The sequence below is a fragment of the Pararge aegeria genome, chromosome 11 (genome assembly GCF_905163445.1).
Source record: "Pararge aegeria chromosome 11, ilParAegt1.1, whole genome shotgun sequence".
In the NCBI taxonomy this organism is placed as follows: Eukaryota; Metazoa; Arthropoda; class Insecta; order Lepidoptera; family Nymphalidae; genus Pararge; species Pararge aegeria.
In genome coordinates this window covers 9169017-9194979 of record NC_053190.1, presented here as the reverse complement: position 1 = coordinate 9194979, position 25963 = coordinate 9169017, and the positions used below count along the sequence as shown (strand labels likewise).

General features: G+C 34.6%; 1 protein-coding gene across 1 annotated transcript; it reads right to left on the bottom strand.

Annotated features, from left to right (window-relative positions):
• Nucleotides 1-974: 974 nt before the first annotated feature.
• On the bottom strand, nt 975-25147 carry LOC120627458 (cilia- and flagella-associated protein 44). The gene is made up of 42 exons (XM_039895460.1): nt 25032-25147; nt 23359-23509; nt 22185-22347; nt 21078-21232; nt 20306-20469; nt 20031-20161; nt 19850-19954; nt 19600-19749; nt 19297-19356; nt 18854-19096; nt 18579-18755; nt 18305-18496; nt 18040-18182; nt 17824-17954; nt 17564-17744; nt 17130-17295; nt 15240-15343; nt 15049-15154; nt 14790-14962; nt 14078-14287; nt 13352-13462; nt 12955-13123; nt 12453-12626; nt 11402-11599; nt 10973-11108; nt 10696-10795; nt 10511-10613; nt 9937-10056; nt 9658-9856; nt 9189-9345; nt 8788-8926; nt 8498-8700; nt 7755-7983; nt 7460-7564; nt 6933-7040; nt 6511-6665; nt 5720-5869; nt 4372-4513; nt 3827-3980; nt 3119-3244; nt 2591-2724; nt 975-1566 (listed from the first exon to the last, which is right to left on the bottom strand). Exons 1-42 carry the CDS (start codon nt 25072-25074, stop codon nt 1501-1503), a joined length of 6126 nt encoding a protein of 2041 aa, XP_039751394.1. The 5' UTR covers nt 25075-25147; the 3' UTR covers nt 975-1500.
• Between the last annotated feature and the right edge of the window lie 816 nt (nt 25148-25963).

Sequence of the window (25963 nt, the reverse complement as noted above, 5' to 3'; positions counted from 1 at the left end):
GCAGATTACAGTCACACAGTGCACAGACTAATTATGTGTAATTTTTCTGTAGCAGACTTTTTTCGTCTGTGATCTGTGGACTAGGGATGTCTGCATATTGATCTAGTTTACGGTAAATTGAACTATCGATTATTTCATCAAATATTACGTATCCCCATATGATTTTTAAATCGATTCTCAACATTAAATTAGGTACACGTATTTCAACTCTCGATTACGATGAGTGAACGCCTGGATCCAGCGGATCGAGGATAATGATACGCTAAGGATGATGATCAAGACTGATGTCCAACAGTAAATAAAATACAATCAAGCATCTATGAACACCTATTAGTTGCCTAAATATAATATTAGGTATACTTAAGCCAGTTACGCCACTTTACTGTAGTAAAGTGGCGCAATCCAAAAAATCTGCGAAGTCATCTAACTACAAGGCAAAGTTATATTAATTATATTATTATGCAAAGAGTTATTTGCATGAATAACTACCACCTTCATTGATCTCCATTAATTAATGTAAAATAAATACTCTTTTGACATACGCTGTTCCAAATAATTTTGCCGAGGATTTTATTGTGGAACAGTCTAAAACCTATGATGTTTCCCCGAGACTATAATTTGGGATAATTTTAATGTGAGAATTAACAAATTTCCTAAGCCCTCAGATTCCGCTGATCTAAGTTCATAGGAAAATTGTACGTAAAAACTAGCACAATTTTCTGACAGGCTGGCATAAATTAAAAATTGGAAGCTTTTCCGACACTGCAGATGTTCATGGGCGGTGGTAATCCCTGATCAAGAACCGGAATAAAAAACGAGTTCATCGCGATTTATTTCTACCACGCCACACCTTATCGTAGGGACTGTAAGGTAAGAATCTATTCTACCAATTTAAATAGGATTTTGACATACTCGTACTATTTTAAATTTAACAGTTATTCTAGGTAAATAAAGTAAAACAATGGGCTCTTGGCTAAAATATATTTATTAGGTAGGTACATACTAAAAAGTTACATGGCAAATGTATATTTCAAATTGAAACCATTGGTATTTTATGGTACTAAATTTACTGACAAGTATTTTGTAAGCGAGGCCTTTCTTTGTCCGCTTGTGTACCCAATCTTTGAGTCTCTCTCCCACATCAACACTTGATTACAATGATTCCCTGACCATTTTTTCGTCAGCATCCTCTCTCATTTTATAGGTCCATATAAATCCAGCGCACTTCTACTATGCGGGTATTCATATAAAAAACCGACAAGTGTGAGTCAGACTCACAGAACTAAATAAAAATTTATAGTTATTTCACTGTCTCCATTTTCTCGTGAGCCTGCGTTTTAAAAGTCTAGTGATGTAATAAACAGAGGATGTTTAAAATTGCATTTCATTTTAACTTCAAGTTTTGAAAAGATACGTACGAAAGAAAAGAACTCGAAGTTTCTTGGTTGTCACTTTATGCTTTCCCAGTACATAGGGCGAGTTAGCAGTGATTTATTTTTGTTATCGTTTGTTACTTTTGTCTCCTATATCGGATTTTGATGTGTCCCTGCTTGCAGCTAGCGATGTCTAAAAATAAAAAAAACACATATTGATAAATTAATTATTACAAGCTTTTAAGACGTTACCAATAATATGCTATACTGAGGTCATACCTTATAAGTTTTTCTAGACCTAGCTAGGTAGAGAGGTAAAGGAAGGAAAACCTTGTTTAATAGACATAATGCTCTTTGATCGATTTTCATCTACCCTAGTAACTATTTTGTAAAAAAAATTGGTAACAAGGAATATCTGTTTTAATTAAGTTAGGGATGGTGCCAAACAGTGCTGATTATTTATTAAATATTAAATGGGCTAAAAACAAAAGGCCCAGTTAGTTTCGCTTCTTTGGAGGACTAACGTGCGCGTACTAAAAGGTTAACGTCGTCCGGGGAAGTACTACCGCCATGCTTATTTATGCCGCGAAGCAGCAATGGTGTGTTCTATTTTATAGGGCGCGGTTGCCGGTTTAATAATAGGCATATAAGGTTTAAGGCACCGACATCTCAGGGTTGATGGACTCAGGGTGTCAATTTGTACGATGTGTTTCTTGCACGTACCCTTCTCATTTTGTCCGTCAATTACAACAATAAAAAAAATTAAAGAGCGAAGGACAATACAAATGTATATCTGTAAAACAATCTATCTATGGATCATAGATTCGTGCGAGCTTGACGTACTTATGCAGCTCCTTGTTTGGTCTATCAGAGGGAAAGGGACCACAGAAATCAAAGCCCTTTATGTAAGATTTCAAGTTAACATACGTTGTGTGCCAAACAAATCAAATAATTTGATTGGATTTGTTTTAATTAAAAGGAGTTTATTTAAAAGGATGGAAGGAGGATTTTTATTTATTTATTTAAAAGGAGATTTAATAAATTAATTAAAAAAAAGAGATTTTAAAGGGGATCCCTCTGTCAATAAATTCCTATCAAGACAATGTTTCGATGCTTTAAAATTGGCGCTTGCGAGGTGTGCTATCCCCTAGGTACTAAAGTTACAAAATTTTTAAACCAATGCAATTTAATTGAGAATAATATAGTAAAGCTTTTACCACTTGCAGAGCCTCTTGAACGTCTATATCCAGTCGTTGTTTTTCTTCAGGACAGATCAGTTGTGCACGTAGACAGTCTATCGCTAGTTTCACTACATTATCTAATTCTTCTGCCGGCGCATTTACTCCACAATCTGTTTAAAGGATTTTAATAAATAATTTACTTTGACTAATAAGCAGACCAACTACAACCAATGGGCATTTCAGCTTGTTTTATCGTATTATAACAACAATACTGTCATCAATATTATATTGTGAACATGTGACGCTAATGGTGATAAACTTAAGAGGTGCCAACGATGTATCATTTTTCAATTTCTGAAGTGAAGAAGTGGTAAATGAAATAGGTGGTAGGTATACTATTAAACTTGGTTCTAGCTCGCTCCTGAATCTCTCGTAGCTTTAGTTTTTAGTTTACGCAAGAATATATCGCAATATATCGGTATATTTACTCTAATATATTTTAGAATTGACTTTGACATAGACTCTTATATTCAATTAAGATTATTTATTTAAAATAAGAGTTACCTTTGAGGTCTTCAACGACATCGAAAACCTCAATTGCATCAATAGATTCTGCGGTAAGAGGATACTCCTCGTCGATGAGTGATTGCACTAAAGTAGTCATCGTCATCGTTACAGTTTCTTCACCTTCTGTAATGATAAAATTAATGACATCTTATATATTTCTTATGATATATATTCTATTGTCATTTGAGAAAGTCCAATTAATGAAGATATTATAAATGTGTTTCAATATAAGGTTTGACTTTCAAGCACTTCTAAACAAAGTACAAATGTTGTATTAATTGAGTCTAGACATTGAACGGTGCTGAAAACGTACTACTCTTGCACCGGAAGACGGACTGTTGTGTTACCACTGCTAAGTGGATAGACGACATTAAGTGAGTCCGATGGACCCTAATGGATCGGGATCAATCAGTGTGGAGATCCCTCCAATGAGCCATATGCCCAGAAGTAGCCTGTTGAGACGAAGCGAGTTCTTTGTAAATAGGGAAAGACCATATACTCATTTAAAAGTTTGTTACCATGATATATCTACTGATTTATATGTGATATTATATGGTAAGACCCTAAAAATTATTGTGTTCCTCCACCGCTAAGGCGTTTAAAATCTTGGAAAATGTTTATACTAGCCCTCATCAATATTTAAGTAAGGCATAACTGTAAACAAGCATTAGCCTATTACATATTTATAAAAATGTATGTACCTACCTAATTCAGCCGATTGCGTGGTATGCAATAGAGTAGCCAGCGCAGGGCCGAGTCGTTCACGAAGGGGCTGTGCACCAGCTGCATCCTTTAAAGCTGCTTCTAGCGACTGCATAACTTCGTGTTCTTTAGAATCTATACCTTCAAGTTCTTGAACCTACGAAACATTATTTGGTCCATATAACCACTCTCCCAAATAAAGCTTAAACAGCGTGTAGTTGATGCAAATTTTTGAGGTAAAAGTTCAGTAAGTATGAAGTAATTAAAAGTTATGAGAAGTGATTTGGTCAAAACATCAGTTTTTCAGTTTCAAGTAGCATGATAATTCTAAATGACATATACTTATTGAATTTATAATATTGATTATGCCCGATTCAATAGCAAGTAAGCCTGAAATTGCACCTACCTAATTCTGTGTTTATCAATCAATATTTAAAAATTATCACATCGCGTTATTTAATTTATCAATTGAAAACCTAACGAAATATGGTATAGTAGTAATGATGATCAGAAATTCGGAAAGAGGATTTTGTTAGTTTTAATCTTACATGTTGTTTGATGAGCCGATCAGCCAAAGTGGCGAGAGCATCAAAAGCACGTGTTTGTTTCTTGTAAAGGCTTGGATCGCCACCATATTTAAGCAGCCATTTTCGCACCAATGAATCTACGACTTCAAAACGAGTTTTGTCACTGTAAGCAAAGATATCGTTTTGTTTAAATTCATACGAGTACGCACATTCATCTATACTTATAATAAAACTGTAACTGGAAGATTTCTGTACATATTTAAAAAAATTTGACCGGGGGATGCTTTATAATCGACACGGAGTATAAAACAGATTTTTATTAAATTTTTGTCCGTCTGTCTGTCTGTCCTTGCATCACGTAAAAACTACTGAATGGATATAAATAAAATTTGGTATAGTGGTAGCTGATATTTCGGGTCAACATATAGGATACTTTTTATCCCGATAAACAATTAGTCTCCTCCGAGAAACGGGATGAATTTTTTTATCAATTTTACTTCATAGCTTCTATAAATTTAAATTGATTTTAATAATTCTTTTTTTATTTGTAAGTATATACTATCAAGCATATATTGTCTAATTTTAATGAAGATCTGTGTTGTCGGAGATATTACTCTTCACAGATTACAGAAAGTCGCAAGGCATATAGGACAACGATAGAATGCATGCGTACCATCCTACGTATGAATGGATGGATGGACATGTTTAAAGTAATCATTATTACCTACACAAAGAGTCCGGGAGGCTATATGTCTAACTGTTAAGTCACAATAACCGCTTTTTGTTATAATTTTCAATCAAAACACGGGTACAATCTAAAGATGGTGAAATTAATATCATGATCCTTATCCAAATAAATAGTTTTATAATTAAAATTATGTACTTGCAATTCCTCTTAAAATTATTCAAATTGGCCCTATTGTTTAGAAGTTACGACGGGTATTAAAATGCTAAAAGCAAGAAAAATGCAGAGGGCTGCCCGGCCGTATATCGTTTGGAAATTAAACTGGACCCGGTAGGTGGCGCTGCAATTAGGTTCTTGGTTTTTTAAGATATTAAATCCAATAATAACGGGTCAGCTAGTATACATATATAAGTGTAGTTTTATTATTAAGAGCCTAACAATTTTAGTCTTGCTAGCCGTTCTATAGGCAGGAAGTCATAGTTTTCTGAAATAAATAGACTTTATACTTGTTCGGATAAAAGGTTTTGTTTTTCAACAATAACATTTGAAAGTTCAATGAGATAAGGTATATTAAAAGTATGCAATTTTTTTCAAACAATTAAATATTTAACCTTTTTTTTCTTTCGTTAAACCAAAGCATTTCTTAGATAAAGTTTAATTATTTGTTTAAATAAATATACATACCCAGAGATAATTTTTGGTAATTCATTAGTAAGTTCTTGCAGTAGAACATCTGCTTCGTCCCGTGAGACTCTCATCATGTCCAGGCAATCATATAGGAGCTTCATTAAGTTAACTTCGTACACTAACTTCACATGTGATCCCAAGGGTGTTCTATAGAATATAACATAGTATTTGGTTAAAATCCTTTTGGCAGTATGCGTAGTATTCACTTCAATAGTCTTAACCAGCAGACTATTGGAGTGAAAGAGTTTTATTAAAATCAATCATGAGCATCAGGCCGGTAGTTGATCTTGATCTTCTTCTTAGGGTAGTGGCTTCAAGTGCCTTGAAGTCCAATAAAAGTTTAATAGCTATCGATTAGATATACAGTCTAATCGATAGCTATTTATCTCTTTCTTTCTTCAGTTATATGACAATCGAAAGAGGAAAACAAACCGTTGTATAACTATTCTACAACCGAAGTAGTATGGACCAAGTCGACCGATTGAGATCGCTTCTCTCTGTGGTTCCCAAATTTCAAGTAGTACTGGTTACGAGGAAAAGCAACACTTTCATGGTAAGGAGTATTTTAGCCACCTCAGGGTATATTGTGTATTATATGTGTAAATAATATGTTATGTGCAGGACAGTGGCATATTATATTTTGCTGCTGTACTTTTGCCACTTAAGATTGTGATATTTGATTTCTCTTAGTGAATCTCCAATAATCATTTGGTAATAATGATAATTAGAGACCGATTGGTGATAAAAAATGCTGGATCGGGCAACCTATTGCTAAATTGTGAACTTACATAGGAAAATATTTGTGGCGTGTAGCTCTTGAAGATGGTCGAACCATGTGGAGGTAAACTTGAGAGCGATCTGATTCGGGCGGTGACCACACTGGGGGGGAGGCAATTTGCGCAAGTGGTTTGAGGCGCAAACCTTGAATTTCTTCCTCAAGTGCCTATTGAAATTAAAATGATAAATTTGTAAGACAGTCGGCATACTACAAAATTTAGTTTTTTAATTCAAATAGGTCATTGTTTGATGTGAATTAATATTTTTACATCATGGTAAGATGATGGTGATAGCTATATCTGTTAACTACTAAGAAAAAAAACTGAGCATGTACTGAATTTAGAGTAAGTCCACTTCTTTCAATTTTGTGCTACATAATACTACTAGTATTAATTTTTAATCTATAATTTTTTTAAATGAAACCTAATTATACCTTAATTTGTTGCAGCTGTTGCAAACGTATGATGCGCAGGCGCACCACATCACGTTGATAATGTTCCGGTTCATAACCTCCCGCCATTTTCGATGGGTCTTTTGGTGGCTGTTCAAGCAAATATGTTATTAAAGTTTGTAAAAATCTTCATCGAAGATACAATGGTGCTGATTTCCTTATATACAAATCTCTACGTATTGTCATACATCCCACTGACAGACAGATGGAAGACCGCAGGAACGGACAAGATGCTGAGGAACCCTAAAATTGGTTTTAGGGCTTACCTCACACAAGATAGAAAAACGATTATTAAGTTGTAAAAAGATGTCGGAAGAGAGCAACTGCTGAGTTCCTTGCCAGCTTCCTTTCGGTAGAATCTGTCTTTCGAACAGGTATAAGAGTCACTACAAAAGTACTTATATAAGGCCTACTTGAAATAAATGAATTTTCATTTTGAGTTTGAGTGACTTAATGGATTCCAAAATAATGCCGTTATAAAGTCATAACCCTTCTAAATTTAATAATACCTTTTGCGGATAAATATCAGCTTGTAGGGCAGCAGCAAGTCGAAGACGATCAGAATAATGATTAATAACTGTGAGATACTTTTGTTCCAGCTGACTGTAACGTTCCTGCAATGTTTTAATATTATTAAATGTCAGTGTGGACTTTGCCTATATGTATGTATTATGTTTTATCGTTTAACATTTAACTTTATCTTAGGTCCTATGGGCGTCAATTATATAACTCAGCTCATTTACCGTGACGTACTGGTCACTTGAAGATCCAAAATAATACTTTAACGCCCTAAATAATACTTACCCTCCATGTTGTGATTTGTGAAAGTAGATGCGGCACAGAAGCAAGGGTGGCTGTGAATTTGTGGCGTTTTGCGAGTTGCCTTAAAAGTTCATCAAGTGTGCGGTCGACACGGCGCGGTTTTCCTAGCTTGCGCGTCAACACGTCGCGCATCTGAGCGCTGAGTTCTGCTGCGCGGTCCTCCATCGCGCGAATGTCTACGTTCATTCGGAAAAGATGTGTGCGGTTTACCCTGGAAATAAGACACATTTTATACTAGAAACAATAAGTAAACGCAGAGAAAATCATACTTGAAAGAGTGGTGTTGAGATTTATTGGTCTACCTACTTAGTTTGTTTCTGATTGAAAAGTCAAACTTTAATCTTTCTATTCGAATGAATGTATAGAAAACCCTATTGATGTTTAACTAAATTCTTTATCTTGCAATCCTTATATAAACTTTTTCGTTTCTAGAGATGGATTAGTAAAGGGATAGAATTAATTGTGATATAAACAATATAATACGTTAACCCTTCTATGATAGGTAAAAGAAAAGTAAACTTATCAAAGAGGTTGGAAACAAACCGGTTTGGTTTGACTGGAACACAAAAGTTATCTAGAAGATTCTTATTGTTATCGGCATCTCAGTGTTAGCTTAATTAGCTTTTGTTGGAGTAAGTCATGCAGAAGCTTTTTCAATTTATAAAATTAACCATCCCAACATTTATAAAACATCATATAAGATTAACTAAAAAAATCATAGTTACTTCTGTCGTAGCTTTTGCTGTTTTATTTCATCCTGCAATTCTAATACCCTTTTCCGCAGTTTACTCAGCATCTTTTCGGGAAAGACAACGGTTTTGGAGAGTCCACCTGGCCCAGTACAACCTTGCAAAGCTGATGCTCGTATTTGGTCGTAACGTAGTATCACAACTTGGTCTACCTCGTTCATACAACTTTGTTTCTCCATCTAATGTACGAGTTTATTATTTTTTTTTTTAATATTAATGGATACTTTAACATTATGTAGATTAATACCCATCGCATTATAACGTACCATAAATTCTCTTAAATCTTGCTTTCGTTTCTCCAGTTGCACTGAGAACTTCCTTTTTACCTTGTTATGTGCTTCAATATCTTTCCTTAAAAGTTCAACTAATCGATCTTGTTCTATCATTTCTTGTTCATGCTTGTGTCTAAAAAAGATTTGTAAATATAATATTAACCGCGGTATTACGTTACTGATTATTTATCACGTATTATTATTTATAGATGCTCAATTAGGAACGTGATTTGTTCAAATTTAAATCTGAATGAAATGTATGCTACATTTCATTCACATTTCAATAGAATGTTATTTTGGGCAAATGTTTGTAAGGAAAAATTATGTCAAATAAATAGCTATTGATGTCACGAGAAGTGAAAAGACTATTGATAGAGTTGAGCTTATAGGCCTACCGACTATTTCGAAGTTCATAAGTCTTGTTGTAGATATCAACATCACATCCTTCAGGACATATATTTGGGTCGAGACGAATAGGACCAATGTCGCGACTGTCCAAGCTGGCCTCATCTTCTTCGCTGGATGATGAGCTTGATTCAGATTCCGATGATTCTGTATTCAAGATTTTAAAATATTATTTAATTATATTTTGTGTCTATATAAGTGTATTTAAAGGTATCGTGATTATATTAGAGAAGTAAATATTCATCATAATCATGAACTCATTACCGGCCCACTACAGGGCACGGGTCTCTTCCCGGAATGAAAACGTTGTTGACCGCAGTTCACCACTTAGACTTCACACGCCCTTGAGAACATTATGGAGACCCTTCAGGCACGCAGGTTTCCTCACGATGATTTCTTTCACCGTTGAACCATGTGCTATTTAATTTGTTAAAGTTAATATTAAAGTAATTGTAATACCGTCATCATCGTGATCACGAGGAGGACGATACTTCTTCTTGAATATTCTACGGAGGAAATCAGCGAACTTATTATCCTGCACGAGTTTTTTAAATTGCCTTTGCAGGTCTTGGCATGCCAGATCAAGTCTTTCCTTTTCTGCTTTGTGTTCTTCGATGCGTTGTTTGCAGTCCATAATCTGGTCATTTACACCGCGAACCTATATAGGTCACCAAATTATAATTTGTACAATAAGGAATCGGAATGAATAAGTCCATTTATTCAAGGAACCATATTTACCTGCATTAATTTTACATAAACTCTTTCAGCTAGACGATCTTCATGTGCTTCAAAACGATTCAAAACTGACATTTCTCGATGTAGTTGATACAAGTGCAACTCTAGTAATTGATTTTTTTCCTGTAATGTCAATTATAATATCAATTCCAAGTGAACATACCAATGATGGACCAATTAATATCTAAATTTAAAATAAATCTTCATGATGTGGGGATTTCGCAAAGTATCCTGGCGGCACCTTATTCAGAGGTAGCCAGAATGCTATTAGATTTTAAGTTAAGATAAGAGAAAGGAAGTATCAATTTTTGTAAAGGGAACGATGGGGCTGACATTCTTATTGTTAAGAAAAGTCCCGAATAAATAAAGAATTAAAAAAAAAAATGGAACATATATGTATAAGATATATATGTATATAAATATAGTTAGTGTATGTTACAAAAGGCACTATCGCTCGGCATGAAAAAATATATTTAGTTAACGTTATATTTTTCAAGTTTGTCTCTATGAGTACACAGTTTTATAAAAAAAACACCAAGCGAAGCTCGATACTTATTAATGCTCACAAAATGCTCACCTGTACTCGAATACGTTCTCGTTGAAGTTGTTGGAGTCGGGAGTCGAATTTTTGAACCAACATCTCAGCATCTACTTGTAGCATATCTTGCTCGTAGAGGTGCCTAATCAGCAAAGATTAAGGAAATGCAAAATAATTAAAAAACCATCAGTTGCACAAATACTATAGGAAGATACTAGTTGTACCTTTCAATACGTCGTTCACGTATTTCTATTTCAATAGCTGAAGATACTTGATCTTGCTTTGATTTCAATATATCCCAAGAAGCAGTTAAAGGTCGAGATTCTGTGCAAACAATGAAACAAAAATTTAGGAATGGAAATCGAAATATTAAAAAATAGCTTTAAGTTAATGATAAAAATGGTGTAGCTTAATGGTACACTTAAAGATTAAGTAAAACATTCAAAGTCTAACAACTATAGAGAAGTAAAAATGCAGATAAACTATATTTTATTTTATTACCAGTGATCGGTACAAATAACGGAACTCTTGTCTGCCGAACACGCTGCTGCGGATACAACGTGGACTTTCTGCGTTCCTCTGTTTTCCTTATCGTTTGTCGCCTTGGACCCAGTGCGACTACTATTTCTGGTTTTATCTGAGGATTTGATGGTTAAAAAAAAAAAATATCACCGAGAAAAAATTGATGCAGTAAATGGTACACTTTAACTGACAGCATTTTTAAATGTCAGGGCGTAAAAACATTGCGTATCTATTTCGATGTTAAGCCACGTTTATTTGTAAGGCACGCAGTATTTATAACCTAGCTTATGTAATTAACTTCGGGTATTTTGAAGTTGCGAGTTTGGTGCACGTCTTTGAACATATCGCACCGAAATTAAAAAAAATACTGTATTTGATTATTCAGAAAAACAAAACCAAAAGTTGTACCTCTAGATTTCTCTCGGGAAATTCTAAATCGTCATCAATGTGTGGTATAACCGGTGGTTGCTTAGCTAGCTTGTGCGGAATTTCAACACGAATTTCTCCCAAACGCTTTCCAATGTCTTGTATTTTTGAAACTAGCCAAACTTTCTGTTCTCGAAGTTTCAATACTTTGTCGTTAAAAGCACGCTTGTTATCGTAGATCTGAGAGATTTCGTCAAAATTAAAATTTTACATCTGTGCTATATAGTAAAGAAACTTATATTTTAAATTTATTAACACAAAAAAAATATGTTTCACGTTCTTAGTTAGGAAAGAGGAAGCAATAATCATATAAAATCACTGCCGTGCTGCTTCGTGTTCGTTAATTACGGAACGCGGCGTAGGTACTGCACCTACACGTTTAGCACCTACCTCAATGAGTCAAGCTCATTGAGGTAGGTGCCAAACGTAAATTTTTTCAATCGTACTGGAAAGATAGCATTGCAACGTATTTTAACAAATGAGGCGGATAATATATGTGTTCTTGCTCTTGGAGCTTTAATCACCCACTATTTGAAACATCAATTACATAAACTTTGCCAATCGTGAATGCCCGTCCCTAGGACCTACTCCCGTTTTTTCCTTATTTAAAATACTTTGAATTCCCTATAACAAATGACTGCTTTAACAATGTTTGGCTTAAAAGCAGCACTACATACCAATAAATGGATGTGTGCCCGTATTTGGATTTTTGAAAATAATTAAATGAAAGTATCGGTTATAGAATGCCCTTAAATTTTTTTTAAAATATCATTAATGTACATAATTCGATCCGTTACAGTTTTATTCTAAGTAAAGATTCAGCCAGTGAGGACAGTTTTTTAAAGTGAAAGAAATGCACTTCCCTCGATAACAATGCCATGAAAGTCTTGATGAGGGGAAGGAAGAATGATAATAGGTTGTTTATCATCATTAGCAAATTTTATCGGTGCTAGCGATTGTTTAGGTTTAGGATTACGTTATTAATGTTTATAGAAATCCTATGGAATCTTAAGTGAGGCAAATAAGTATATACCTCCTTCCGTGTCAAACAAATCCGAAGCTGCGTATTGTGTCCATGCGATGCAACGTAATCCGGATCAGTTTTAAGAACACGATTGCCAATAGTGTCTTCAGCTTCTTTAAGTGCCTCTGCAGCGCCTGGCGGCATAGCGTTTGGGTCTGGTTTGCGGGATAAATGTTCTTGCCACTGCAATTAGTTCTATATATTTTAATAAAAATTACGACTTTTTTCGAAATAAATAATTATAATAATAATAATATCGTTTATTTCTTTCATCAAAATTGCACATATAATGAGTTGACGAACTGGCTATCCTAGCTAGATTTTATCTGTGTCAAGGATAACCAGCCCTCGCCCCCGGAACATACGTTACATAGACAGATTGAAATTAAAACATTACTATTCTGTAGCTTTAATTGTAACTTAAAAAAAAGGAAATAATAAAAATAGTTCGTAAACCGCGTACAAAATGCGGATATCTGCTTTTGATTAAATAACATATTATTATAATTACCTCAACGAATTGTATATGGTGCCGATTTATCCTTTGATAATAGTTGCGTAAAGCCTTTTTCAAGGGGTGAGGCGGATTTGGCGGTAATCCAAGTAAGAATGAAGCAACGCGAGGGGGACCCCAGGACATTTTTTTTGCGGCCGCCTTTAAGGTCGATGACTCAGTACGTCTGAATGAATTAAAACTTTCATTAATTACAATGATTATCTGTTACTACAGTAAACTACTACTTTTTTTTTCTGTTTGTACTTACCGTTTTTCTGCTTCAATTAATGCAAATAAATTTAAATTCCTGAGGTAAGCGTGAAAAAAATTAACAAATTTGAGAGTTAAATCACTTTAAGAATAAAAAGTTACCCAGTCAGTAACTTATTTATATACTTTAAAGATACAATACCTTCCTCGTTGTGATGCTTCTGCCATTTTCTGGTGAACTTCTGCAAGCTGATCATAAAATGCTTTTGACAGGTTCTTCTGTCGTAAAGGCCTTATCATTATTTCGGAATCCCTTAATTAAACAAAATGTCATTAAATATATTATAATTAATATCTATTATTACAAAATTGATTTTATATTTTAGCATTTATCCAATAACTTACAGCTCAGCAAAATCATGCATTGAGAGATAGGGACCTTTTAGCCCGTGAAAACAAACAATTCCAACAGAATTATTAAAGTCCAAAAAAACGCGGATGGAGTCGCTGGCAACAGCTAGTAATTTTTATTAACGGCCCCCTGCTGCCTCATTGTACATAAATTATAGCATTAACATCATCTATCTATAATAAAATATCATAATTTATGATGATGTATTTATGTCTTTACAGATTTCAACTTTGTTACGTATTAAACAACAATTATGGTTGAACGTAGTTCTTAAAATTCTAAATTCAAAAATTCAAAAATGTTTTATTCATGTAGAGCTTATCACAGGCATTTATGAAGCGTTCATACATTTAACATGTTAACACTAATGTTAGGTTAATGAGTGTAATAACTGCATTCGTTAAATTAAAACTAAAGCTAGGAAGGTTCCAAACGCGCCCTGGTCTAAGAAGAGCCCAAAAAAACTTAGCTTAGGTTAAAGATTTAAGATCAAATTAAGATTTAATTTTATCAAACCTGATTGCTTTCAAAGTAAAGGGGAAGACGTCAAGCTGAATAATGTTTCGGGAGTGCATTTTTTGTAAAGCTAAATCAGAAGCTTCTAGCTGTTGGGCCAATTTGCGGCGAGTGAGATCTTTCATTTCCTCCAACTCTTTCTCCTGCACGAGGAGAGGCCGAGGATCGAGTGTCACGTCGATTTGCTGAGAGCACGGCAACTGTCGATTTCTGATAAAATATTTATTCATTGTTATAGGAACAATGTATTCTAAGGATTATATTATTGTAAGCAATTAAAATATCACATGCTTTAAACGGTGAAGGAAAACATCGTGTGGAAACCAGCATGCCTGAGAGTTCTCCATTACGTTCTCAAGTGCGTGTGAATCCAATTTGCTACTACGGCCTCGACCCTTCTCATTCTGAGAGGAAACCCGTGCCTTGTAGTGGGCCGGTAATGGTAGCCGGTAATGATGATGATGCATTCGAGGGAAATGAAAGTAGGTATAGTGACGAAAGGGAGGATGGTTGTTAAGTTTATATCAATTTATAAGCCACGTATCTCGAAATGATGAGCTCTCGAGTTTCATGAACTTTGATAAGACTAAAGTCATTGGTATATTTAAGGTTTATGTAATTAAGTAGTTGTTCTTATTATTTTATTTCTTACATTGATATAATATTAAATCTATGAATATTCATTTAATAAATAAAATTATAATGTACATACGCTTTTATCAATTTTGTATATTCAATGGTTAGTTCCGCCAGTTGATCACGCACACGTTTCTTATGTGCGTTCGCTATAGAAATCATTTTGTCATATTCTTCTTTCAGTTTAAGTTGCTCGTGAGACATAAGTTCACCATCAACAGTACTTGGTTCTTTGACTTTTTCAACTTTCTGGAATATCCGTTCAACCATAATTATGTAATAAACTGGCATTATTCTTAAAACCCTTTAGATATTATTAAAATTAAACAACTTACTGGCAGTTCTTTTAGTTGGGACAAATGCGGTGTTGGTAGCAATGGTTCTGTGAAATTTACAACATACGAAAATATATTACCATCCGATCCACTTGTGTACAAATGCCTGTAAAAGAATAACAAAGGTATTAAAAACGTTTTACGGCCTTTTTTCTATAAGAAGTTGAATTTCCATTACGTTTAATACTAACTTGCCATCAAAACTAAATTCAAGACATGTTATAGCACCCGTGTAACGGTCGTGCATTGGAAGGTAATAGTTGTCATCAAAATCAATACGCGGAGTTGGTTGTTTCTGTAATGATCGAAAAATAATAAACATACTGGTATTATATCCGAGCTGACTTTCTTGTTTATTGTTTATTGTTATTAGTTACACAAAACAGGTAATAACTAAAAGTAGATCTAGATATAAGTAATAACAAGTTTTGTTCTAAGCTACAACCCAATGTATGTGTAAACAACTTGGAATTAAATTAAACAAAAAGTAAAGATAAAATTAAAGTGAAACAAAAAAGGAACCCTTAAAAAATAATACATATATGATTTCCCTAAAGATTATGTGGAATAGTGCTTAATAATTTGATTTTTATAAATATTTATCCTTTTGTTAAAAATATCAATATTACGATTACTTGATACTAAATCATTATAAAGGCGGCACATGCGAATGATGGGATTGTAAAAGGAAGTATTGTTCTTGTAGACACTTAGGACAAAGGGTTTAAAATATTTTAATCTGGTATTAACGCGAGTATTTATAGTAATGAGCGAGAGTAAGACGGAGGAATAAATTTGGGAGTTAATGAGCTTAAATAAGAAGATCGAATGAAAGTATTTTCGATGAAATTGCAAGATTTGCATCCCAAAGTGTACAAGCCTGTCATGGTAAGTTGTACGTTTATGGCCGACATGATGTCGATATGACAATTTCGTAAAAATGTTTTTCTTGTAGGCTTCTAGTAAATTTTGGAAGCTCTTTTGAAAGAAAGTTTTAAAAGAGCTTGTAAACTAGGCCTACTTCAGAACTACTGTCTACACACATAAAATTGGTCAATGTGATCGATCGCTATGACTCGTTTTAATAGTGATATGGCATCAGTAAAAGCTTGTGCAAGTTAGAATGCCCCAGTAACTTACGCAAACAAAATGCAATTGTAACTTATACAAGTAACATGTGCATATCGATTGACCAGTAGCTCCTGCGAATAACTAGAGCAAGTAACTTGCGCCGGTAGCTCGTTAGATTTTCGGTGCCTTACACAAGTGCGTTTGCAGGTAAAAACGCAACATATTCCGTCCAATCTTTAAAATCGCCTGCGATTTAGGTGAACATACATATGCAATTCTAATGAAGTTAGACGAGAAAATCCGTCGACTTGCAATCCGTTGCAAGTGACATCGCAAGTTATACTATGGAGCGCTGATAGCCTAGTGGTAAGGGTTTCGGCTTCTCTTTCGGTGGGGCTCAAGTTTGAATTCCAGCACACAGCTATAACTTTTTTAAGTTATGTGCACTTTAAGCAATTAAAATGTCACTAGCTTCAACGGTGAAGGAAAACGTCGTTAAGAAACCCGCACGCCTGTTCTCCATAATGTTCTAAAAGGCGTGTGAAGTCCACCAATCCAAACTGGTTCAGTTTGGTGGACTACGTCCTAAAACCATTTTCATTGTGGGAGGAGACCCGTGCCGTGCAGTGAGCCGGTAATGGGTTGATATGATGATACATGCTATCCATAACATACGCTTGTGTTGTCTCAACGGATTGCAAGGAGATGGATTTTCCCGTCGGACACCGTTAAATGACCTCTGTAAAGATGCCCATGTCGTAAAGTTGTATGTACACTACCAGCATTGTCATCATTGAACATATATTATGTTTAAGTTGACACAGTTATTGAAATTTTGCAAAATTCAAATGAGGTAAAAAAAAGTATATATAATTGGTTTTCTCTTCGACAAAATTTTCTTTAGACATAATATAATAGGCGCAATTCTTATCGCCTATAATATTATGTTCTATAACTTCTGGGATGGGTTTCTTACTTTTATATGATCAAACAGGCTTAGCAAAACTTACCTCTTCTTTCGCAAGACGTCTTCCTTTTAGTTTTTTCAGTAGTTTCTGTTGGGCCATCATCCATGTCATATAATGATGTTCGGGAGTATCTTCATCGTCAGATGGCATTCGGAGTACGCGGATATAGCCAGAGTTTGTCCCGACCACTAAGTAGCGGCCTTCATTTCTTCAACGCATAATTGTTTTATGGAACAAATACAGATAAATATTCCTACCTGCTTTATATGAATTGTTGAAAACTTATTTAGTGTATAATTATATTTATTATAGTAATAGTACTAATATAACTAATAGATGAGAAAACGCATGAAAAGCTGATTTCGATCATAAACATATTTTAAGCTTAGTTACTAATATTTCAGGATCGTCTTCCATGTTGTATTTTAGATTTTATTACAACCACGAAATCTGTACAACTAATCAGTAACACTTACACAAATTTTAAAGCTGTGATATCTTCATGCCATGCCCCAGGAAAGGGTCCATATTTAAGTATCTTATTATGTTTTGGTTTGACTAACAGCAACGCCCCCGTACCTTGTTGAACCACCCATATGCCTTCTTCACAGTATTCCGCCCATGTTATCGTAGTTCCAGGTGTATTCTCAGCTTCTTCTACCAGATCGAATATAAATATTGAATGTCGTACAATTTAATACGATATTAATATATTACTTTTGGACATGTTATATACCTAGTTGTATTTCTCCGATCCACACGTCTTCTTCGTCATCTTTTTCTTTTTCAGCTTCTCCTTGAGCTTTTAAGGCTTCTTCATCAATACTAGCAAGATCTTCTTCCGTCGGAAATGGTCTATTGCGCATACTAATAAGTGATATAAAATATTTATTGTAGTTAGAAGTTTGTCGATTTTTTACAATTTATTTATTAAAAAATTTTTTTTACTCACTAATATTTTTTGACGAGAATCTCTTCAAAATGGACGAATTCTTGTTTAAATGTGGTGATGTCATTGTATTTACAAACAGGAAGATCTGGCAATACTGCTTCAATAATAACACCGACTTGACCACAAAGAAGTAGAACACGCTCCTTAAATATATAAATGTTTACTAAGATTAAAATGGTTAAATAGTTATTAAGTTTTAGCAATAGAAATGATAGTTTAACGTAATATAATATCTAGAGAAGTTAAAATTGTTAATAAATCTTACTTCATTAGGTTTCCAGGTCATAAAAGCCACATTATTTGGCGTCTGTATAAAGCCCAATCTATGCAGAGTAAATAGTGTGCCCAATTCTAATTGATACATAAATATCGTGCAGTCTTCGCCGCATGTTACTAGAAGTGTACGATGTTCATTTACTGTTATTTGAGTAATGGCTTTTGAATGAGGTTTCAGTAACTGTAAGAATTATCGTATAATATTTATTTAACTGAGCTATTTGTTACAATAAATAAAGTTACATTTAAAATATATTTTTTACCGATATCAAATCCATGACATCAGCGTTTACGGAATCCTCGCTGTGAATAGTAAGTGCAGAATGCACGCGGATTTCTATTAAAGATGATTGAGCTTGAAGTCTTTCGGGGTGTACCAATAGAGTTCTCATGATTCCATCCGCAAAGCCTACTAGTATAACACGAGAGGTACTATCAACCTGTAAATCACTTTAAAGTATCAACTTGGAAATTACTTTATACATGCGCTGCAATAACATGAATATTAGCACAGCTTCTCACACTAGTAGCGACTTACATCTATTGGAGGATACAGCAAGCAGGTCACGGCAGCTTGAAACTGGTACCTGGCCAGTAGAATATGAGTTTCAGAGTTATAAGCATGTAAAGCTCCGTCTTCCCCCGCCGTGATGATAATAGGATGTGTGCGTAATGCCACTATTGCCACGACGCTGCCAGCGTGAAATGTCATTATTTTGCGATGATTACATTCTAATTTATCTATGTCTAGTTCGACAGTCCAAATTCCACCATTTCCATCCTAAATTGGTTACATAAAAATTTCAAGCGTTAATAAGTAATTCAATAATTATTGTTTTCTAATAATTGAAGTGGTCTTAGGGTAGGTCAAAAGGACATTACAATTGACAATAACAGAGTGCAAATAACGAAGTATTTTATGCAAACCACTAATATTACAGTTCTATTTTCTCGGGAATTTTATTTGAAGGTCAGGCTTACTTGAGCATACCAATACATGTCCTTTTGATGTTTTAAGCACATAATTTGACAGCCTGGTACCTGTGTAATCAAAGATTATCTTTAAAGTTTTTTTTAAACGATAAACATAGGATAAATTTCCTGTAGTACGATTATTAACTATCCGTAGGCGTCAGGTCTCATGTAACAATTAATGAACTGATTGGTATTACATAGCGATCATTGTAATTATTTTTATTTATTTTTCCCATTATCACAGTTCCATGGCTAACGTATCGTTAATACACTCGTACGATTAATGAATTAAATTAAAATGTATATTACGATAGTTTCGGCGACTGGATTGAGTTCCACGTAAGGATCATCTTCAGGAGGATCTGCCTGTTCCACTGTATCCCAATACCAAGCTCGAACGTAACCATCCCGTCCAATCGTTGTTACTTCATCGCCAGCTGGACTTAGCATAAATTGAATCTAAAATAGTTAAAAAACTCAAACTTAAATAAACCAATCTGTAAAGTTTTATCAAGCCTATTGAAAAAAAAAGTTTAAAACAAATAAGATGAGTACAAACAATGGGAGCTTTATGGCACGTTTTTCTTCCACGTTGAGTCACTTCCAATTTGACAAGTCCAGCTTCCCATACTAGAATATTTCCCCATTCACAACCGGACAACACCTGTAATAACAGTACATATATTCTTGTACAAGTCTGTAAGTATATGAAGTACTTCAATACTTAAAACTTCACGTACTTTTTCGTCTGGCATGGGGTATACACCCAGTACATCACAAATCTCTGTTTTACCAAACCTTCCAAGTTCTCCTATTAGTTTAAGACCTGTAAAAGTGCTTGCCATTTTCCACATTTTTATATGAGCCGCTCCTGCAAGAATTTGGTATTCATAATCTAAATGGAATATGATGCTCTAGTGTTAGCCAAATAACGACTGAACACTTAGAGAAATAAATTGTAAGGATAGGATTGAAAGAATAAGAGGTCGGTATTACAAATAAGAAAACTCTTCACCAGCTGTAGTAAGTTGCCCATGGCAGTACGGCGAGAACATAACGGTATTCACATCAAAGGTAAATGCGCTCGTGCGTAAGAGAATGGTGTGACGTTTCCAGTTCCAAATAGTTAAATTATAGTCAGGTTCCTTCCCCACAGAAGCTAAAAGCTCGCCATCTGGACTGTAATGATAAAAATTGATATTTTTTTTATTATCTTAAAATTAAGCAAAATATAACGTTGTGAGATTAAAAATTAGGTACTAGTTAAATTATTATTGTCATTAATATTGTATTCTTCTATTAATAGGGAATAAAATATGAAAATCCTTATACATATTATAAAACAAAGTCGCGTATGTCTGTCTGTCTTGGCGCGAAGAACTCTAAAACGTTTTTAGTAATGGACAGAGTAATACATGACGAACGTATTAGTGTATAATTTATATTGTAAATCTGTAAATTGGCTGAAATATAACGATGATTGTTAAAGATGTCGGATAAAATCGTACCGACTGGAAGCTTTACTTTGACTTGCACGGCGAAATCTATTAATGATACATTAAAATAATGTACTGCATGTTTGAAGTAATCATCATTGCCGACAAAAAGTTCGCGAGGCTATATGTCTAACTATTACATTTAAATCACACTAACCACTTTAAGTTTCAATTTTTCAATCAGAATAATTTAACGCGGATGAAGTCGCGGGCAACAGCCAGTTAAAAAAAATTTAATATTATTAAATTCTTAGGTCAAAAGGTTTCAAAATGGTTTGACATAGGTTTTACCTAAAATCAAGGACAGAGTAAGCGTTAGTGGTTCCGTCTCTAAGAACAGCATCGATATCCATTTGAGGCCAAGTGTAAAGCAGTATTATGGGATCTCGTTCACCTTCTTTTCCTTCGGCTATAACTATTCGATAATTTGGATCTTTCCTATAAGACTAAATTATAATATTATTTAATTTATATTATTTATTAATTTAAAAGAGTCCACGTAAACTTCTGTTTAATGATAGATAGGGGTGCACTCAAACTAGCCGTTACATTGCCGCCGTGCTTTAGCTACGGGCCTGAAGCATCATTTGCAGCGTTAATAGCTATAAATAAATATATTACAATACACACATCGCCATCTAGCCCCATAGTAGGCGTAGAATATTTTTTTATGAATAATATACAAAAATACTTATAATATAAAGATAAACACCCAGATACTGAAAAACTTTCATGTTCATCACACAAACATTTTCCAGTTGTGGGAATCGAACCCACGGGCTTGGACTCAGTAAGCAGGATCGCTAAAAGCTGCGCCAATCGACCGTCTATATTATGATTATTATAATGAGTTGATTAGATCTTTGCGTCAACTAAGGCTGAGACTAATAATAGCCAAGCGTGTTTAGATTTTAAGAAACAGTCAAAAAGAGATAAAGTTATGTGCCCGATATCAATTTGTTCCGTTATTATACTAATTTTGGCTGATTACATTCAAAGTAAGCTCGTCCTGGACTTCCACGTGAGTGAGAGTGCAATCGGTTCAATATTGCAATATTGCAAGTCGCGTTTTATACCAAGCAGATTATTTTGACTTCATTTGCGTTGTTTTCTTTTTTTAAATATCCCACGGAAACCTTTAACCGTATCCTTGGATAAAAATATACTTGGTTCGTCTCCAGGATGCAAACTTTCTCTATGCAAAGTATAGAACAGTTCTCTGTGCATCCGAGCATAGTTGACAATAGGTAACAACCCAATAAATTGGATTATAAATCCAAAAGTATTATCTGGTTGTTTATTACAATAATTTATTCAGTTAAGCTTAGTTTTATTTAAAAGCTGAGAGGTTTTGCAATTAGGTAGGTAAATATTATTTGATAAGTTGCACAATTTTACCGTGACAGCTCCAACTGATCCCCCCGTGGTACTCCGTCGAAACCATAACTGTTTAGTGTTCACGTCCATGAACGTAACGATACTACCGGCGGCCCAGCATACAACAGCATCGTCACAAGCGCAGAGATTAAAGTATTTCTTGCAATCGTAGCCATACGAATATCTTTGTGTTTATAGGAATTCATATTGGAAAAACCTTGTCGGCGGTTTTGATGTATATAAAAATTGGCCAAGATTCCTATACTTCATACTGAAGCGTAACGTATAAAATGTAATAAGTCGCGTGGAAGCCATCCAGAGTAATTAGATTTATAACTTTTATTAAAGTTTCTTTTACCTACATTTGAAGAAAATGTCAAATATATAAATATTCGATACAGTTGCAGTGTTATGAGAACCGTAGCTTAGTTGGTAGAGTCGCGGGTTCTGTTCCTATCGGTTGCGATTTTATTATATGCATACTAAATTTATAAATCAGAGTTATGAGTTAAAAAATTACAATACCAAACCTAAGGCTCCATTAGGACCTACGAATATTGTACTGTTGATGGTGCCCCCCGAGACGTGAGGCACTAAGTAATGGCTTAATTTGCTTATGCTTAGACTGTTGGTCATCTATAATTTTTGCTAATTCAAAATACGGGCGTGCGTATATTGTATTGAAATTGTATGACATCGGCCGCCTTTTATAAATGCATTATTTAATAGCGCGAGTTATACAGACTTAGACAGACAGACACTAAAAATCAGGTCGGCTTGATCAAATTTCTTGTGATTGGTTGCATGTAGAACGCAAATTTTCATTTACGTGGGGCGGACGTACCTACTGCCGACTTGTACAACCTTTCCAACCGGCGAAGTTGAAGTCAAAGGCTAACTTATAATCGAATGATTATATGATGATAAAAACAATGATAAAAGTAGATATAATATATGAACCTACATAGATTTGGCAATATTTTGCTGTTAACTAAGCATTTTTAAATCCCGCGTTGCGAACGGTTCTCCGGAGAAAAAGGATCACTACGTTCCTTTCCAAAATTCAAGCGATCTGCGTGCTAAATTTCGTTCAAATCTGTGCAGTGGTTGAGCAAAAGATAGACGACAAACAAAAAAGTAAACATACAACTTTCACATTTATTATATAAGGATTACTTTAATATTGAAAGGATACTCAAACTCGAATAGATCGAGTGGTATAGTTGAGTCCAAACTATTTACAGCACCAGATACAAAGTCGTCCGGATCGTATTCTGTAAGTTGTGATTCGTCCTCGACGGATTCCTCTTCTGCCTCCTCAGGGGCAGCTTCTTCAGCAACTTGTTCTGATATATAATTTTTGAGATTTTAATTTTTTTTTTAACCTTAACATAGGACACCGCCATTTTTAAGTAGGTACCCACCTATTTATTTCAAGTAAATACTTTACTACTGCCTCTATAGAGCAATATTAAGTGGACTGATGGGTATTTAGAACACTAAGAACCTACTCGATGGACTCGATGGACTCCTAAACTACTTAACCGATTTTAAATAAAATTGGCTCACCGTGAGCAGTCTGGTCCAACTTAAGAGATAGGATATCTTAGATCTTTAATTATAGTCGCAATTTTATTTTATTGCAAATTATTTGTCACATGTTATATATATATATGTATATATATACTACAATACTCACCTAAGGCTAAGCGATACTGAATACTTTAAAAACAAAATCAAACGCAGACGAAGTCGCGGGCAACAGCTAGTTATACTATATAGATCAATTTTTATTCAGTTTATTGTAAAGAATTTGACGAATAAAATAATGATAATATATAGTCTCTATCGATAGAGTAAATGCTCATATATTTGCTGTGGCCTGGGCCTTGGATGGTCAGAATCAGGGGCGGCTACCGAATAGTGAAAACGACTGATGATACAACTTAAGAGTAACACATAATATGTTAAAATGCTTAAACATGATAAAGGCCCGCGTTATTAAAGTGGGCCGCTCTGCACTGCATCGTTTATCAATATTTTTTCTTAAATACTTTCGTACATTTTAGGTATCAAATATAGAAATATATTGTTAGGCGCCACTACGCAGGCGCGCGCAAGCTACGAGTATATAGCTGCAGAGCTACAGGAAAAGAAAGGGGAAATGGTGCGCGGGGAGAGACTGAGGGTGTGGGTACTTGGAGGCTAACAGTGAACGTCACGCGGTTGATAGTTTTACTTGTAAAATGTGTGGAATTGGGAAATATAAGATTTGTTATATGCATGTAGGTATATGTTCGACTTAACCATAATATGTAACATTTGTACTTATAAAATAATGTTTAATCATCAATAGCCTATAACTGACAGCTGCTGGACTAAAGGCGAGTGGCTTTTTAACTAGAAATATATGTTACATTTGTACCTTTGATATAATGTTTAATCATAAATAACTTATGACAGTCCACTGCTGGACTAAATATCTCTCCTAACAGGAGGGTTTCCTCATAATCACCACCCTGGACAGACGGGTTAGTGATTGCACTTGGATTTGCAGGCCCAGATTTGTATTCTGATCTGCCGTTGACCAAAAGGCACATAATACCTATCATTTTTTAAAATAAATGTGATCTATTTTGATAAAATTTGGCAATGACGTAAATTCATATTGTTTAATAAGTACCGAGAAAGGGGCGACTTGAATTTATTGAAGAGCCTAAGCAGGCCAAGATCTCAAATCCACCTCAAGCCACTGGATAGGTTAAAGGTCAAACAGATAGCAGTTCAAAGTTTCGTTAGAATTGGTAAGAAGTGGATTTGCACAGAGTTTGGGCTTGTATTAAGCACACCTACTAACTAAGTACTTACCCTCCTCTCCATTTTCTTCACCTGGTACTTCTTCGTCAGCCATTAAATTAGAAAATACAACTTGGTAATTTCTTCTAACTTCTTTAAAATGGAGAGAGCGTGGTGTTTGTATTAGGTTTTTATTTATTGAGACAAGAGTTTCAATTAGTGAAACGCTGCGCACAAAAGCAAGAGACATTAGAATTGCGTTGCTTAGTGACAATACTAATTTACATGTCGCTAAGGAAGCAGGTGTCGTTGTTAGGATCACAGGTTAGTGTCAAGGACACAAAACGGCTAAGTTCGTGAATAATATCCCTACTAATATTAGAAATGTGAATGTAAGTTGTTTTGTTACGCTTTCATGCGAAAACTACTGAACCGATCTTCATGAAACTTTTTATATATATTCTATACTTTTTATAGGAGGTATTAGAAATAACATATTATACTTTTCATTAAAAAAAATTACATAAGATAAAAAAAATGTCATCTCATATATGACTATACGTATAAACTATGTAGCAGTACGCTGCCTCCCAAAATTACGCAGGCGAAGCCGCATATATTGTGAATTTCTAACCTATTAGCTATACCATTATGTTTTTTCTCACTATTACAACCTCAACCCTGTTTAGTTCTAACGTTGAACTAGTGCGTAAAGTACTGTGCCTACTTACCACATATTATCCAAACATAACTGTGTCAGAAACTTTGGCTACGTGTGAGTAAAATCTGTAGGTGCAGTACCTACAGACTTTTAAGGCCCAAATCAGTTGGCGATTGCTCTGGTCTTCATTCACCAAATTAAGTAGTTAAGTCATAGTGCATAGGAGTGTGTAGGTATTGTGTAGTCAAAGTAATTATCAAACATTTTTGTCACTTCTAAATGATCTTATTGTAGTTCAGGACGGCCAAAAAGATTGACAATAGCACTAAGTCGAATATTCATG

What these genes read in the sequence shown, in the direction of transcription:
- LOC120627458 (XM_039895460.1), bottom strand. Translation starts at nt 25,074, where the DNA reads ATGGCTGACGAAGAAGTACCAGGTGAAGAAAATGGAGAGGAGG. An exon ending in ACCCCATGCCAGACGAAAAA is followed by an intron (nt 19,955 to 20,030) that starts GTACGTGAAGTT and finishes CTGTTATTACAG; the next exon opens with GTGTTGTCCGGTTGTGAATG. An exon ending in CGCCACAAATATTTTCCTAT is followed by an intron (nt 5,870 to 6,510) that starts GTAAGTTCACAA and finishes TATATTCTATAG; the next exon opens with AACACCCTTGGGATCACATG.